Raw genomic sequence first — 17,465 nt, forward strand, 5'->3', positions numbered from 1 at the left:
AGGCTAACCAGGGAGACAGGTGCTATGGCAAGAGATCAGACTCTGGGGTCTCACTTGTGTGCCTTTCATGGAATGTTCCAGTAAAAGGACTGCCATACTCTGCCTAGGTCCATTCCTGGAGTGCATATGGTCCCTGTAGTAATTCAGGCTTCCTGTTCCATTTCCCACACAGTGTAAGAAATTGACTTGTGAGTTGCAAGAGCTACATCACCATCGCCGGACCAGTGAGGAGGAGCAGAAGCGGCTGCAGAGGGAGCTAAAGTGTGCACAGAATGAGGTGCTTCGGTTTCAGACGTCCCACAGCGTCACCCAGGTAAACACGGATAGGGCCGGGCACCAGGGGAGGGCAGAAGGGCCTGATTGGAGTTGCCACTTCCAGGGAGGATGAAGGCAGAGGCGGGCTGCGCTCTACTGATTCTTGGCCTGCAGCCAGGGATATGGTCAACTGGAGAGCAAGTGGAGAAGTCACACAGCATTGCATTCTAGAATGGTAGTCATGATGGAGCGTCCGCTGCAGAGAAGAAACTAAACCCTAATGCCCAGGGGAGCTCCTCAAAATGTCCGCTCGGCAAAAAGAACCACTCTGGTGTGGAGAGGGGTCTGCTGATTTCTGAGAGTAACCACTCTTCCCACATCCTCCCCACCACAGAACGAGGAGCTGAAGACCAGACTCTGTGCCCTGCAGCAAAAGTACGATGCTAGCCAGGATGAGCAGAGTGAGCTCTTGAAGGTGCAGCTACAACTTCAGGCTGAGCTCCGGCAGCTCAAAGTCATGAAAAGCACAGTAGAAAGCCAGAGTGAGAAGGTAACAGCAACCCAAGATGAGGGGCTGCTTAGGTGCCAGGAGGTTTGGGCAGGGTGGGGAGAAAAGTAGAGCATTGAAATAGCTCCAGCTGCTACCTATATGGCACCGCAGGTCCAGGACTCCAGCTGCCCTCAAGTCCCCCATTGGACCAGAGGGCAGCCTGTAAGCGCAGGGCAGGGACCAGTGGATTCTCAGACTGTCTATGTCTGAGGGCGACTCCAGCAGAAGAGTGAGTGGGTGGAGGACTGCAGAGGCACTGCCCCAGGCCCCCTCCACTGCAGGAGCTACAGTGCCAGCTACAGAAGCTGCAGCTGCAGTGCCACAGCATCTCATGTGAGAAGAACAAGCTGCTGGACGTGCAGCAGCACCTGCGGGACACTCTGCGCTGCCACGAGGCTGAGGTGCAGCACCTCAGGGGTGTTGTGACCACCTACCAGGAGAGCAGCGAGAAGGTAAAACAGGCTTCAGGCGAGGGAGAAGGTAGCCCGGCAGACCCTCCCGTGAGAGGCTGGGTCCGCAGGAGAAAGGAATGGTAGTTCTGTGGAGGAGCTGTTGGTGAGGAGACTTTCTACCCTACTATTAGAACCATAATCACATCCTGTCATTCATGAAGAACATATATGTAGGTCCATATGCGCAACTATGACTGTGCTCAGTGGAAAGGTGACCTCAGAGGGTCACAACATGCTCGGCTTCCTGTGATGTCAAGTCCGAAAGGACTGTAGAAAGGAGGCCCTTTCCCTTCCCTGCCTCCCCAGAGAGGAAGCCCCCAGTGTCTGTGGAGAGCCTGTTAGGGATTGGTCCATCTCAGGGAGTCCCACCCCAGACCTGGAAAGGACAGGGTAAGACCCCTTAGCCCCTGCCTGAGAGGAGAGAGTGTGGCCATGTGGCTCTGGGGATAATGGCGGGGTGTGCCTCCCCACCCCAGAGTGCAGAGGTCCACGCCCAGCTGCAGGAGACGAAGCGGCTGTACCAGTGCAGCCAGGAAACGCTGGACCGGCAGAAGCACATGTATGACCAGCTGGAGCAGGACTTCCTACTCTGCCAGCAGGAGCTGCAGCAGCTCAGGAGCACCCAGTCCATCCTAGAGGACAAGGGGAAGTGTGCTAATAAGGTAATTGTAACTAAGACAGGTGAGGTCTCCCGAGCCTTGGAGAGAGGAAGTAGAGGGGCAAGAGATGAAGTCATGCAAACGAGAGGCTTGATGGACCTCCTGTCCCGTCACAGCTGAGTGTGGAAAGGCAGGGAACAGAGGCAGAACCCATGCTGTTAACATTAAGACTTTGACTTGACCTTCACTTTAAGCCTGAGCTACAGCTTAGTAGAATCAATACATCTGGGTCCAGTCTGAACACCTGAAGATTTTACACATGACTCCATGAGAGTAGACTTTATACTTTATTATTAGAACTATAGTGATATCCTGTCATTTGTGGAGGAGAACATACATGTAGGCCCATATACACAACTATGACTGTTAGAACTAGAAAGAGAAGGTCCAGTTTTCTGAGGCAGATTGTAGGTGCTCTTGTCAGAAGGCATGGTTGGTGCCCTGAGTGCTGATTGGTTATTAGAAGAACCTAGGCTTTTCCAGGATTTATTCCATGACTTCAGAGTAGTTAAATTCTCAACTCGAATCTTACCCTTTTTAAATTGAGCAGAATACTTCTTACCTCACTTTGTTTTAGTGAAAAATCCTGATGATGAATAAGGCCTTCCTTCCTTACTTTCCCTTTTCTCCATAGTGTGTAAAAGGCAAGTCATTATTGGTTAGCTTTATTGAGTACTTTCAGCTCCTGATCACTGACAGGAAATGGAAAAATATCAACACATGATGCAAAATACTGCTAGAATACTCATTCGCTCCTGCTGCAGCATGCTATGTCTCCAGGGGAAGGCCTTCCGAAGACACAGCGCTGGAGATGTTTTTTGGGCTGCCCTAGTAGTCCACCTGCCTTTCTACACCCAGGCTCACTTTCTCTCCTCCCGCCACACCGACTGCATTGAGAGGTCCAAGGGGTCCATATCCTGCTCATCACTTCCTCTACTAGGGGAGGGGACCATAGGAAGGGAGAAGGATGCTGGCACACAGAGCCGGTCTTTTCTCTAGTCCTAAAAGAGCATTGAGACTAGTCTAATATTAGAAGATTGGGTTTTTGGAATCATAGGATACTTTAGTCTTCTCAACCCCAGCTCAGCAATAGTTCATACTTCTCTAAAGATTCTTGAAGCTGATGATGAACACAAAAATGGGGGAAAATTAGGGTGAAAATACATCGTTATTGGTAAGGAACATAATCAGTTATAGAAACAACTGGAGAACTAGAATTCCCAGCACGGTGGGAAAATGGTCTTCACCAGAGGAAAGAAGCAGGAGGGAGGTAAGAAGGGAGGGGCATTGCCAACACTGTCTTGAAAACCACCCTCAGAGAGGACTAGTAGGCAGAATATCCAGCATGGCCAAACTTCAGCCCTGAGCGGCCTGCTGGGGTTCCCGTTCAGCATCTAGGCCTCTAAAGGGCACAGTGGAGCTTGGGGTGATTAGTCTAAGGTGACCACAGGGCAGGAGACTCTGGTGAATCACAGGACAGAACACAGGTGTGGTCCGCTGACCGCCCTGTGTGCCCTGCCCCGTCCACAGTGTGACGCGCTGCTCTTCAGACTGACAGAATTGCAGGAGAGTTACAAGGCCAGCCAGAAGGAGATGGCTCAGATGCAGATGGAGCAGTGCGAGCTCCTGGAGGAGCAGAGGAGGATGCAGGAGGAGCAGGGCCAGCTACAAGAAGAGCTGCACAGGCTCACGTTCCCGCTCCCCAAGTCTGGTCTCTTCCACAAGGTAATGGCGGCCAGGGCGGCCGTCAGCTGTGAGGCCCTTCCCGGATGTGAGCGACCTGAGGAGAAGTGAAAGGGAGCAAATGGAACTTTGTCTTAACTCCTCACTTTCTCGCCAGTCTCCTCTCACAAAACTGCTCAGGATAGCCGATTAGGGCTTTAAATCTTGAAATACATCCTCAACTCTGGAATCTGTCCAACGTTTTAGATATTTAGTCCATCTGGAGAAAATGTCCTTGAAATCACTTTATAAAAAGCAAAAGACATCCACCCACAGGAGGTCTTTACTCCTCCACTAGCAGGTCTGTGTAGAAAGACTCCCCTCCTGTCCCAGGTGGGCTGAGCAAAGCCAACTCCTTTGAGGGAAGGGTCCCCAGAGGGAAGGAGGCAGAGGTCTTTCCGTGTAACCATCACAGTGCCGCCCACTTCCTTCCGCTCCACCTCACAGAGTCAGGAGCTCCTCACAAAGTTACAGGACCTGTGTGAAGTGCAGATGCTCTACCAAGGCATGCAGGAGGAGCAGAAGAAACTGATACAGAACCAAGAGAACATAGTAAAAGAACAGTTAGAACTGCAAGGAGCCCTGCACCGTTTCAAGGAGTCCAGCTTCCGGGAAGTGTTGGAGAATCCCGAGGATCCCAAATGGCCTAAGTCCTCAAAGTGTGGTCACAACAAGGTAACCATAGCAAGAGGTAGGGAGACAGTTCTGGGGGTAGCAGCATGCTAGGGAAAGGGGCTCCATAGCAGGGTCTGAGTTCCGAAGGCCAGGAGCAGAGAGGAAGCTAAAGCCCACTCATGGGCTCCTTAGTTAGGGCTGGCCTGAGCTGCTCCTCTGGATGGATGCCCAGCTGAAGCACTGTGATGACCAGGGAGTCTGTGATCTCCTGATCCTTTGAACTCAGTCTCTTTAATACCTCATTTTCCAGATGTAGTTGGAGGTAGATCAACCTAGTGTTTGGGTTCTTTAGGACTGACTCTAAACATGTCTTTTCCTCATGAGCTGGTTGATAATTGAGAAGTTCGCTTTCCAGTGATCCAAATCTGTAACCTTTTGGTGTTCTACATGAGGCATATCTGGGGCCATTTGTTTCCAAGACAGAAATTCCCAGCATATGGGGTTCTTGGTACTGACCTCACTGTCTTCATTGGATTGGAACTTTGCAGCAGTAACAGCCAGGTCAGAGGCATTAGACTAGAGAATCCATGTGTCTCAAGCACCAGTGAGTGGTCAGGCCTCTGAGGTCATACTGGTGGAAATTTCTAAACAAGTGTGTTCAGGATTGGGAGATGCATTTGGTCTGAGGCCTCAGTGTAGGCAAGGAAGAGCAGGAAGACAGTTTCCATTTAAGTGAGATTGATTTGTCCAGATATTAGCCTAGACAGGCAGAGGTGCATGGAGCAGCAGAAGTCCAAACTGTGCAATTTGGTTGATCAGGTTCCAGGGGCATCCGATTTCAGCCTGGATAACAGAGACCAGGAACCAGACCAGGAAATAGAAAATATTTCCTTAACAGATCAGATCTCATCCTGGGCATCAGCTGCCAAGGAGCCAGGCCCAGAGGGCCCAGGAAGCATGCCAGAAGCCAGATTTGGAATTGAGGCAGGAGAGGGACTCATAGTGAGACCCTGATTGGAAGTCTGCATCTTCCAAGGAAGGAGTTCTTTGTACGCTCATGTTCGTGGCCAGGGGTGATTTTAGAATTGGGGGTGGAGGAGGGGACTGAGCCCCATAGATCAGGATAATAGGTCCACCTGACTAAGAAGAGAGAAGGGAGGCTGAGTGACCTTGAGACCCACTCAGTGCTACTCCAGGGAGAGAGGAGATTACCAGAGCATAGAAGCCAGGGGAAGTGAGAGCCCAGAAATTGCAGAGTGTCTGCCCTAGGAAATTTTCTCCAGTGAGTAAGAAATTGAATCATGCCAGGTACCTGCAGGCTAAGTGGAAGTCCTGGGCCACGGTGAGCTGGGAGGGCCAGGTGTGCCATTCCTTGACCTGGGATCTCAGACATCCTCACCAGGAGGGGTTCCGCTGGAAGGATCGCAGCGTCTGAAGTAACGCTGGTGTCTCCCCACCCACTCCCGCCAGTCCAAGATGATCATCGCCCAGATGCAGGCCCTGCAGGAGCTGTACGAGGCCAGTGAGACCGAGCAGGAGCTGCTCCAGCAGGAGCAGGAGCGGCTTCTGGAGGAGCGGAAGAGGCTGCAGGCCGACCTGCAGCTCTGTCTGGAAGAAATGCAGCTGCTCCAAGACCAGTCCCCTGCAATCAAGATGAGCCTGGACTCCTACAGGAAGAGTTACGCGAGCACGACCACCAGCAACGAGAACTGCCACAAGAGCTGCAACCTCAATGACGATGAGGGCTACCAGAAGAGCTACGGCAGCAGCCAGGCCAGTGAAGAGAGCCTCCTCAAGAGCTACGAAAGCAGCACAGATGCCAGCGAGTCCTGTCAGCGGAGCTACCTCAGCAGCAGCAGCAGCAGCTCCGACACCTATAAGAGGAGCTATGGCAGCAGCAGCAGCAGCTCCGTCACCTGTCACAAGAGTTACGTCAGCAGCAGCATGGACGACGAGCTGGCCGAGCCTGGAGATGTGGAGGTAAAGGCAGTCAGGTGTCCGGTCAGACAGGGGACAATGGTTCTTGTCTCATTAGGAGAGGCCACGGGGAAGGGCCCGAGAGGTGAAGTGGGCAGCGGGCTCAGAGCTGAGCTGGGTGACCGTCAGGAAATGAATGAGGTGCTCTCCCCACTTCCTATGGAGATGCAGTTCCATCTGGACGGAAGTCTAAGATTCTGGACTTTTCATCAACGCAGTCATGTGCTCTTCATGGGAAGAAATCCAGTGTTCTCCCCCTGGGCAGCTTCAGATCCTATCGGCCAGTGTTTTGTACCCATGAGAAAAAAGGGCCCAGCGAAGAGAGCGGGTGGAGGGCAGGGGCTCCTCAGGGTGCCCTCCTCACTCCTCGCCCTCCACAGCACCTTGAGGACGTGGTCGCCAAGGTGCTGATCAAGCTGCAGGGTGTGCAGGCCATGTACCAGCTCAGCCAGGAAGAGCACAAGCTGCTGCAGCAGCGGATGAAGAAGCTGCTGGATGAGCAGAAAGAGCTCAAGGAGGAGCTGGACGCCTGCGAGAAGGAATTCAAGGAGTGCATGGAAGGCCTTGAGAAGCCCGTCGCCTCCCAAAACGACAAGGACAAGAATGAGGTAACTGCTTTCAGCGAGGCAGGGCTTCTCATAGGTGTCCCCAGAACCCAAGGAGGTTGGAGTCCTTTCAGAGAGGCTGAGGGTGAGACGGGAGCTCACTGCTGACTCTGTTCAGGTGCCATCCTCCTGGTGGAGGGACGGAGTAGGGGCTGAACTCCAGGCAGCAGGGCAGTCTGCTGGGCCTCTGACAGGCATTTCTCAGGTGCCCGCTGTTCTGGAATTTACTGATCATCAAGACCCCTTGAAATGATTTTTTTTCCCGTCTGCCATTTTGTTCTCTCTTTTGTCCTAGAGCACTTCTGTAGAGTTGCATTTTCTTACCTGCCAATTTTCTTTAGTTAGTTTGTGTATATTCCACTTTGTCTCTTTAACTAGATTGTAAGCCCCTCAAGGACAGGGCCAGGTCTTTTGGATTTCTCATAATACCAAGCAGAGTGCTCTGCATCCCTAAGAATGGGATAGAGGGCATTGACTCTGACCAGGAGTAGTCCACTGTCCAGTGGGGGTCACTGTGCACATGGGAGAAGCTCAGAGAGCAGGAAACACATGGGCCTCAGTTGCTTAGTGTTGGTACCTACCTCAGAGGCCACAGTGTGCTGCCAGAAGCCAGGAAGGACAAAAACCAGTGAGCAGTGAGCAGGGTTGGCGGTTGCCTTTGTTTCCAGGGCAAGGTGCAAGAGCCCAGTCCGGTCTCAGAATGATATGACGCAGTTCCTATAGTAATGATTGACCTGTGAGAGAAATAGCCTGAGCAAAGTAGGAGTTCCTATCAAAAACCACTAGGTAATCAAGCCCCATGGTTCAGTTAGCCCAGCAGTCATTCCCCCACCAGTTCATAGAAAAAGCGTAATTTAAGTCATCCTTTTTTTTTTTAATCACATTAGCTGTAAGTCAGGTGCCTCAAATTAGGGAGAACCTCTTTGTAAAACTGCTTTTGAGGCTAATTTCCCATGGTTTTCACTTTTTCTGTATTATCTGCCTCCCCCCGGGCTTTAGCAGGGAGATTCTGAGGCCAGGACCCCCAGGCAGGGGCCAGACTAATCACGTAGGCCCAGCTGCGGGTAATGGGCTCTCCACTACCAACAGATCAAGGAACTGCAGGCCAAGCTGCGGGAGCTGCAGCTGCAGTACCAGGCCAGCATGGATGAGCAGGGGCGGCTCCTGGCCGTGCAGGAGCAGCTGGAGGGGCAGCTACAGTGCTGCCAGGAAGAGCTCCGCCAGCTCAAAGAGAAGAAGTCCTCTGTTACCAAGGAAATCAGGGGCAAGAACGGCAACAAGAACATGAACAAGAACGCCAATGGGGTGAAAAATAAAAAGGTGGCCAAGCCAAGCGTAGAGAGTACTGAGAGCGGCCTTGAGACCACAAAGGTGAGTAGTAACCTTAGTAGTCAGACGAGTAGGAAGTTACCAGAGATCCTGGGAAGAAAATTCATCTCCATCACCGTTGTGACCAGATGAGGTCACTGTAGAGAAGCTTCTGGGGTCTCTTGTCTAGAGTAGATCCATCTTAGTAGTGGTTTGGTCCTCCCTTTTCTTGTGAGGTCAAGGGGAGGGTAGAATACGGACCACTCGGATCTGGAGCTCTAGCCCCCAGGCTGGATGACTGTTTCAGGTAGCCCAGTGCAATTTGTGGAGGGGTGGGAGGTGGTTTTCCTAGATCACATGCCCAAGAGAAGCACCAAATGGATGAAAAGAAAGGAATTTATTCAAAGCCCTGTGTACACATACGTGGAAGAGGATTGGATAAAATGGGAGCCACCATGCAAGGGTAGGAAACAGCAGTTGAGGTGTAGGATCTTTAGCTCTGAGAACTACAGGAAATGGCTAATGGCTGGATAGGTAGGTGTGGTCCTGGGTAGACATGTGGTCCCAGGTAGGTGTGTGGTCCCAGGTAGGTGTAGTACAGGCACAGAGAAGTTGGGTGTGGCTACCCTCCACATGGTGCACAGGGGCATCAGTTGGGTCCCGGGACACAGTACTGTGTACGCACCATGACACACCAGGAAGCATGTGTTCCCGAGGTGGTTGAGCATCATCGTGAAGGTCATAGCAGCATCCCCGGTCCTGCCCCCGCCCACAGAGTCTGGAGGTGGTGCTGTACTATAAGGCCAGCCACACATCCTTGGATGGTCCAACAAAGGAGGAGGAGAAAGAGGAAAAGAAGGAGGAAACAAAGGAGGAGTCCCAGGACAGAATGGTTTCTGAGCCATCAGGTCCTAAAGAGGTTAAGTTCAAAGACGATCAGGAGGAGAAAGACGAAGAGTTCCCCAACCAGGAGGGTAAGGACGAAGACGACCAGGAGGAGGAGGATGATGAAGAAGCTTCAGAGGAAAGCAACCCCCTCAAACTTTCTGAGAGCAAAAAGGTAACCATAGCTGAAGGCTAGATCGTGTGGGAAATGGGCTCTTGGTTGCAAGTGCCCAGTGTTTGGGGGTGGCCCAGCCCTTGGATGGACTTTGGCAGGAACAGAGGCCGGCAAGCTCTGAGGCACCACACTGGGGAAGTGGGAGTGGAGGTGGGGACCACATTTTCTGGGAACTGCAGTGTGCTGGTTGGAGTCCCACCTCCTTTCATCTACGGGGTAGCCCTTGTTACTTCAGGAGGGTTCTTCACCCTCTGCTAGTGCTGTGCTGAGGACAGTGATGGCCATTTCTGTCAGCCGGGGCAAGTTATCCAGTCCTGATTTCCCAGGGTGCACCCCTAGGGCTGACTTCTATTGCCGTGAGGGGTGTGGAGAGGCTGGTGTGCCTCCTGGGTTCTATATAGTATTACAGGCATGAGGAAGAGGGTGGAGCCCATCAGAAGTGCTGGGACATTCCATCTGTACAGCAGGGCCGTTGGCCAATCTCAGGAGGCCAACCAGAGCCCTAACCCTCTAGTTACCAGATCTTGGGAGGTTGGAGGGGAGTGTCCTGGGTAACATACCAACAGAACAAAAGCATTTCTATATTTTAACAACTGGTACATCTATATAGGAACATACTAGCTGAATCTCTGCCCTGGTTGAAGTTAACTGGGGGCTGTGATTTCTGAAGGGTTTGATTAGTATCTGAAGAAGTCCTCAGTTTATAGTACTGATTCTTTTTGTCCCTTTGAACACAGGGTAGTAAGTCTCTTATGGTGGGATGTCCCAGTCAACTCGTAAGGTTTTCTGGAATTTTCTGTCAGTTTAGTCTGTGCCACTGGCTAAGGACCCAGTTACAGTTCTCTGTCAATCTTTTGGCAGAGGACCTTGACTTAGGATGTGGGAAGTAGGAGTAAGCTCAGCCCCTCCTTCAGGGTTCCATTTCTTTGAAGTCTTTATATCCCACCACATGCCTGTTCAGAACCTCCTCCTCACAGATCTCCTTGGCTCATGTGCCATCTTTCTAGACAGCTGCCTGGATTTTTCTACTTCAAAATCTAGTACATTTCTTGTGTCTGCTTATGGAGATGTTCCTTTGCCTCCGTGGGTCCTGCCTCTTTTACAGGCAGCTATAACTGGCATATGTGTTGCTGCTGCTGCTGCGTTGCTTCAGTCGTGTCCGACTCTGTGCGACCCCATAGACAACAGCCCACCAGGCTCCCCCGTCCCTGGGATTCTCCAGGCAAGAACACTGGAGTGGGTTGCCATTTCCTTCTCCAATGCATGAAAGTAAAGAGTGAAAGTGAAGTCGCTCAGTCGTGTCTGACTCTTCGCGACCCCATGGACTGCAACCTACCAGGCTCCTCTGTCCATGGGATTTTCCAGGCAAGAGTACTGGAGTGGGGTGCCGTCGCCTTCTCCGGCATATGTGTTACTACCTGCAAATCCAGTTTCTCTCTGGAAGATGGTTGCAGTCATGACTAGCCCTTCTCCATTGTCAGCTTGTTTTAGTGCATTTTGTCTCACAGTGACAGCATCAGACTCCTAGGGGATGGTAGGGACCAGAGCCCAGAACACAGACTTGGTGGAAAGCAGCCAGAACACACGGCTAACAAAAGGCCAGGCAGCCTAGCAGGAGACTGCCCTTCCTAGAGTGACCCAAGCGGAGCAGACATCCTGCACATCTGGAGCGCCCAGCTTTACCCCCTGGAGCTTTACTTCCCAGAGGTACTGATCCACAAGAAATGTCTCGCTGCAGATAACCCTGGCTTGATAAGATACAAGTGGGATATGACAAGCCAGAAACCTGGTCCCGAATTGGACCTAAGCTGCTGCTTTTAACCCATTCAATTTTGCGTCTTCTGTAGGCCACCTGTGGGAAGAGCCAGGCCTGAGTTGTGGAAAAGAAACACCACTGCTCTTGCTGACCTGTTGTTTAACCTTTTGATCTCTTTCTCTCTTCCCTTTGTTTTATCATCTTCATTATCTGTTGGATTCATGTGTGTTTGTCTTTTTATACCATCTCTCATCTCCTGGTCTCTCCTCGTGCCTCTTCCTCATTTGACATGTTGCAGTCATCCCCCACCCCCGATCCCCCCATCTTCTCCTTGCCTCTCGTAGGCCTGGTGGTCATATCGGCTTTGCTCTGGTGCTGGTGGGCTGAGACGTCGTCCTAATGCAGGTACTGGTATTGCGTCCTCTCCTTCCGAGGGATAGAGGGGGTTGCAGGTTGCCCTGGCCTCTCCTCTTCACCCTTTCTGTCAGCAGCTTGCTGCTTGCTTTTGCCATTTTACAATAGGCGACAGTAATGACTGAGTGTTAGTCCTGGCTTCCCGTTGGGCTACCACAAAGCCCATAACATCTTGGAACATGTCTTCCTAATGTGTGGGGAGTTGGAATGCTCACCATTGACACAGTTTGAGTTTCTGTCCTCTGGCTTGGAAAAATCCGGATGATTGCAGCCCTGTGGCTGCTTCCAGAGCCCCTTCAGCTACTTCCAATGAGCGATGTCTGACTGCAAGGCTCACCTGGCTGCTCTTTGTCTTTGTTTAGCCCTAGAGCTAAATTCTCACTATAACCATTAATTACTGCTTCCCCCCTTGGGTGAGAGAGGAGGTCTGGAGAGCTGTGAGCCCCAGGGTCATTTGTATGAGGGCAGTCTCGGTTGTCTGTCAGCCTTGGCATCAAACTCCACCATATTATATACTTCCTACTGAGACATTCTCTGGTTTGGGAATTCTGGTCTCCAAAAAAAAAAAAAAAAAATCAGAAAAAGAAAGCCACATCTCTTTTGGGGGGTCAGATTCTGTTGTGATTGGCTTCCCAAGCTAGACTTTCTGAAGAGGATGTGGTATTGGTGAAAAGTTTCCATTCACCAGAGATGCCGTGTTCTCAGGGAACCAAACTGATATATTCTGGGCACCAGTCCACGTAATCTGATCTGTTAACAGGACACCAAGTTCAGGAGGTAGAATGTAGACCAGCCCAAGGTAGAACCCTTCCAGAACCCAAAAACTATTCTCCCTTGGCCCATTTTGGCTCCTTTCTCATCCTCCGCCTGCCACTTCCATTGCCCACCCTCTCTTCTAACATCCCTGTAAATGGAGTGCAGTTGGCTCAGAGCACACGCAGGTTCAGAGTAACTGCTGGACCGTTCGTCGTAGCATTTATCTGTTTCCTCTTCTCTCCTTCCTGTTTTCCTCCTCACCTTTTATTTTCTCTTCAACCCGTCTCCTCCCTTCTGTTAGACTTTCTAGTTACTCCTCTTGGATGGTCTTTAACTCTTTTGGTGTGAGGACTCTATCCCTCTACACTCCCGGATTTTTGAGTCCCTCCCTGTGGGATGAGACCCAGTGCACTCAGCCATAACCTTTCACCAACTCACACCCAACCAGGCCTGGTCGAAGGGAGCCGAAGGAACTCCTGGGTAAGGGTCCTCTGGGAGGAACCTGTTAGCCCAGAGCCTGGCTGCACCCTAGTATGCCGCCCCCCATCCAGGAACTGAGGCTTCAGAGTTGAGTAGCAAGTGTGGCAGGGACGTTGGCTGAGTCTGTCTTGGGCAAAATGGATAATCTGAACATTAGTCTCTTCAAATGTAAGCAAAAGATGGTAAGTCCTCTGGCTTCCTCATATGAGGAACAGATGAATTCATGTATATGAAAATATTTTATAAATGATAGAACACCACAAAAATAATAATGAGCGCATACTCTTCTTACATAATGCATACGATATGCCAGGCACCGTTCTAATCGCCTTGTAAGTATCAACTCATTTAATTCTCGCAACAACCCAACAAGGTAGCTATCGTCAGTTTATACATGGTAAAACTAAGGTCCTAGAGAGGTTATGTAATACAGCCAGTAAGTTGTGAATCCGATTCTAAGGTCTTAGTATTAGCATCAGATAAAATTCTAATCTCTTGGACTTCACTGTGGTCTCATAGTTAAGATTCTGTGCTTCTGCTGCAGGTAGGGTGTGGGTTCAGCCCCTGGTTGAGGAACTAAGGCCCCACATGCCATGCTGTGTGACCCAAAAAAGAAATGAAAAAGAATGCTCATCCTGTTTCACTGTATTTCTCCTCATTTTGAGCAGTTTTCCTTGGTTACTTCCAAGTAATTAGGAAAACACCATTCAGCAGCCTCTTAGTGCAGCCTCAGATCTCATTGGCTCTCATGCTAACTAATACCACATTGCTAACTTATTTCATGTATTGTTTATAAAACCCCTTTGCACATTGCATATGCTGAGCATTCTTTCCCTGTCCTCTGCCTGAAGTTGATTTTTTGGATCCAAGACAGAATTTTCCACTCAGCTCTGTGAAATCTAGTCCATTGTCCACTGTTCTCACCTATAGGTTGTTTTTGTTTTTCTCTTGGCCCTGTGGTTTCAAAATACATTCACTCCCAGCTTCACCTCATGCTCAGGGATGACCGGCCACCATCTCATCTTCACCTGAGTTACAGGTGAGGGGAGGGCAAGCCTCTGGAGGCCGTCTGCAGGCTCTCAGGCTCACTGGTCACATGCGAGTGCTCATGCAGCAGGCTGCTGTCAGCCTGCTCTTGGATTCTCATATTCTTTCCAAGGATAGCATGGAAAATCTTGTCAAACACCTTGATTAAGTCCCCCAAACACGGGTTTCCTTGATCAGTCAATTCAGTAATGCAGTCTGAAAGGAAAGCCTGACATGACTCACTCCTTAGGGACATCCACACCCACCCTCCCCTCAGCCAGTCTAAAGTCTCGCCTCTGCCCAGTGTAAAAGGCCACCAGTTCATATCTATGGGTTCAGCTCTTTCCTCCTTTAAGAACATCAGGCTAATATTTTTCTTTTCTTAATTTATTTGCCTGCGTCGGGTCTTAGTTGTGTCTCACAGGCTCAGTTGCTCTGCGGCACGTGGGATCTCAGTTCCCTGACCAGGTCCTGAACCCACATCCCCTGCACTGCAGGGCAGATTCTTAATCCCTGCCCCACCAGGGAAGTCCCAGACTGACATTTTTCGCAATGCATGTTAGGTTGTAAGCATCTGAGTAAATAAATGTTTTTACTAGCTCCCTTTTCAGTTATCTTCTCACATGAATTACTCTGTATTTGCACTTCCAACATGGTTTTGCTTTTCTTTCATTTCACATCTTCTATTCTTCTCAGTACCTATTTCTACAAAGGTAGGAGATTTTCTTTGATCTTTATACTTGGCTTAAAAATCCTCTTTTTAGAATACAGAGGTATGGCCAAAAGATAATATTCAATAATTACTTTAAAATTAACCCAAGGAAGGCAAGAAAGGAGAACAACAGAACAGAAAACAATAGGACAAACAGAAAATAAATGTGAAAATAGTACACCTAAAAGGTATAACGGTGATGCCACAATGAAATAAGGCAGCACTCCCCAGGAAAAAAATCTTAGACCCATTTTTCCCTGAGCAAATGCATCCTTAGTGTAGTGAGTTATTCTTTGTCCTTACCTAAAACCATTCTTCTGTTACTTTATGCCTAATGCCGTTATACTTATGACTCAAAATCCAAATTGTCTTCTAAGTTAAAAAAAAAAAAAAGGAATATAAAATAAGAACAATTTCCCAAGTATATGTATTTTCTTGTTCAAGATGTCACGTTCCCTGAGTGATGCTTTTCCTTCGGTCCCAAGAATCAGCAGGATTTGCTGTGGTCTGCAGAGTCTGGAAGCCTCAGCAACTCCAGCACATGCTCAGGAAGCCAGTCACCAGGCCCGGTGACTGGAGGTGTTTTGATGACCCTGGTGTTTGCCTCCCAGGGCCAGTGACCGGCTTCCTTGAATTCATCCTTCAAGGACGTTGTCCTCCACAGACAGTCTGGGCGGCATGAGAACCTCACGTTGGCTTATACTCCGTGGTGCAGTTTCTTCACTTCTCCCCTCGTCTTATCATCCTCCTTCTTGACTCTGAGTTCACTTTTCCTCCATCAAGCTAATGATGCTTCTGCTTCTCCCAAGGACCCAAAGTTACCCTCTTTCTTCCTGCCATAGCATCTAATCCTTTGTGGCAACCATTTGGATGCTCTAAAATCTGCTCCTGAGCTTGCCTCCTACACACAGGGGCTGGTTTTCTTTCCACCACGGGACGTGAGTAGAGGCAGCCCACTCAGGTGATCCACATAGTGTTGTTCCAGATACCTAGTGGTGCCGGGGCTAAGCCCTCATTGTCTGCAGCGGTCACCCAGGAGGTAAGAGAGACTGGACCATAATGATGTTGCTGAGGTGTCTCTCAGCACCAGTCAGCAGGGCCTTCTCTGGCTTAGGGAAGGGTTCAGAAGGCTGGGCACTCACCGTCTGTCTTTGGTCCCCACAGAACATGTTTGGGATGTGGAAGCCTGTGGTGTTCTTGGCTCTTGCAGCTGTGGCTCTGTATGTGTTACCCAACATGCGACCGCAGGAGACAGAGTTCTGCCTCATGGAGTGATGGCAGGCCCGGGCCAGCCAAGGGGGCAGACTCCCAGTGGCCACTACCCTCAGCTTTGGGCAGGACACACTGCCAGCGACCCCACCCCACCCATGTGTTCCGCGTTGTCCCCATCTCCTTAGCCTCCACCATTCAGGCTTACGGGGAACTGCTGGCTCCCATCGCCTGCCCTATCTAAGAACCTGGGTTCCTTGTAATTAAATGTCAACTGAATTACGAGACTTTGTGGCTTTTCACTTGTTCAGCATCTCACAACACAACCAGCACAGAGTGATTCCCCTCTAACCAGGTACTCACTAAGGGTCTGGCTCCTGCCTACAATTTCTAACCCTGCCAATGACCTCAGCAATGAGGTCAGCTCCTTGTGTGGCCAGCCAAGTCACAAATGGATTGTTCTGTCCACACTCACCCTAATCTCCAGGAACTCATTTGAGTGTAGAGAAATTGAATGATCTGGGTGCTGTGTGTGAGGGGGGCCACATGGACCCTGTGAGGAGGATGCCCTGAGAAGACCTGTGTGTGGGCCTTCATGGCTTAGTTCTTACAACTTCTTGAGCTATTTACCCTCAGAGATGACTTAAAATCATCCAGGCTCCTAGCAGTGAACTGAAGGGAGTCCAGTAGCCTCGGGGTTGGAATTCTGGGTTTTCACTGCCACAGTCCAGGTTCAGTTCCTGGTTGGGGAACTGAGATCCCACAAGCCATGTAGTGCAGACCAAAAAAAAAAAAAGTTTTAACTGAAGAGTTTTCAGTGAACAGACTATATGCAGAGGGCAGAGGTAGGAGAACCAACAAGAAACGGCGAAGTCCCCAGGTGCCAGTGGGCTTTCCAGGTGGCTTGGTGGTAAAGAATCAACTTGCCAACGCAGGAGATATAAGAGAAGCAGGTACGATCCCTGGGTTGGAAAGATCCCCTGGAGTAGGAAATGGTCACCCATGCCAGCATTCTTGCCTGGAACATTCCACGGACAGAGGAGCCTGGCAGGCTAGAGCCCATAGGGCCCTAGAGAGTTGGACACGACTGAACAACTAAGCCAGCACCAGGCACCAGCAACAGTGGAAAAATGCTGCCATCATGGGCTTGAAGGGGGAAGGGGAGGAAGCAGGAGCTGGAGACCTGGCGTGGGCCAGGCACACACAGTGGCTACAGGGGCTGCAACCTTTGTCAGAGCCACGGCGAGATGGGGAGTGTATGTGCTACTCTGCCCTCCTCTCACCTGCCAGTTCTCTGTTGGTGTGTCTCATTGGCAGATCCCAGCTAGCAGCCAGAGAGCAGAGGTGCCCAGGTGACAGTCCTTCAAGGCCAGCCTCCTGAAGTTTGGAGCAAGGCAGAGGACTGAGTCAGTCTAAGTGGGAACAAGCAGAATGATGAGAATAATTTATGAGCGTTCCTGTTGACCTTCATTCCTGCAGAACCCTTTGTGATAGGTGGTTGTTCTCATCATGGATGTTACCATGTGAAAACCCACAGGGACTTCCCTGGTAGGACAGTGGATAAGAATCTGCCTGCCAATGCAGGGGACACAGGTTCAATCTCTGCTCCAGGAAGATTCCACGTGCAGTGAAGCAGCTAAGCCCAGGCACCACAACTACTGAGCTTGTGCTCTAGGGCCCGCGAGCCTCAACTGCTGAAGCCCATGCACCCTAGAACCCATGCTCTGCAAGAGAAGCCACCACAATGAGAAGGTTGCGCACCACAATGAAGAGTAGCCCCCACTCGCCCTAACTAGGGAAGACCCACACACAACAACAAAGACCCAGCACAAGCATAAATTAATAATAAAAGTCCCCAAGTGTATTCATACACCATGGTGGACAATGGTCCCCATAACTGCTGGTTTCC

At 50.4% G+C, this 17,465-nt stretch overlaps 1 protein-coding gene across 2 annotated transcripts in view; it reads left to right on the forward strand.

Annotated features, from left to right (window-relative positions):
* The window catches only part of CCDC136 (coiled-coil domain containing 136), a 28,095-nt gene extending 12,252 nt beyond the window's left edge, over positions 1 to 15,843 (forward strand). Inside the window, exons 8-18 of one of the 2 annotated variants that reach the window (XM_069586945.1) lie at positions 173 to 313; positions 650 to 805; positions 1,087 to 1,257; positions 1,734 to 1,919; positions 3,447 to 3,641; positions 4,086 to 4,313; positions 5,724 to 6,233; positions 6,611 to 6,838; positions 7,925 to 8,206; positions 8,919 to 9,203; positions 15,512 to 15,843. In XM_069586945.1, the coding sequence (XP_069443046.1) occupies positions 173 to 313; positions 650 to 805; positions 1,087 to 1,257; positions 1,734 to 1,919; positions 3,447 to 3,641; positions 4,086 to 4,313; positions 5,724 to 6,233; positions 6,611 to 6,838; positions 7,925 to 8,206; positions 8,919 to 9,203; positions 15,512 to 15,622 (2,493 nt within the window). In that variant the 3' untranslated portion in view covers positions 15,623 to 15,843. The remainder of the gene's footprint in view (positions 1 to 172; positions 314 to 649; positions 806 to 1,086; positions 1,258 to 1,733; positions 1,920 to 3,446; positions 3,642 to 4,085; positions 4,314 to 5,723; positions 6,234 to 6,610; positions 6,839 to 7,924; positions 8,207 to 8,918; positions 9,204 to 15,511) is intronic. The other variant, XM_069586946.1, reaches the window with a different exon arrangement.
* The last annotated feature ends 1,622 nt before the right edge of the window (positions 15,844 to 17,465 follow it).

Source organism: Ovis canadensis, chromosome 4 (assembly GCF_042477335.2).
Source record: "Ovis canadensis isolate MfBH-ARS-UI-01 breed Bighorn chromosome 4, ARS-UI_OviCan_v2, whole genome shotgun sequence".
NCBI lineage: Eukaryota > Metazoa > Chordata > Mammalia > Artiodactyla > Bovidae > Ovis > Ovis canadensis.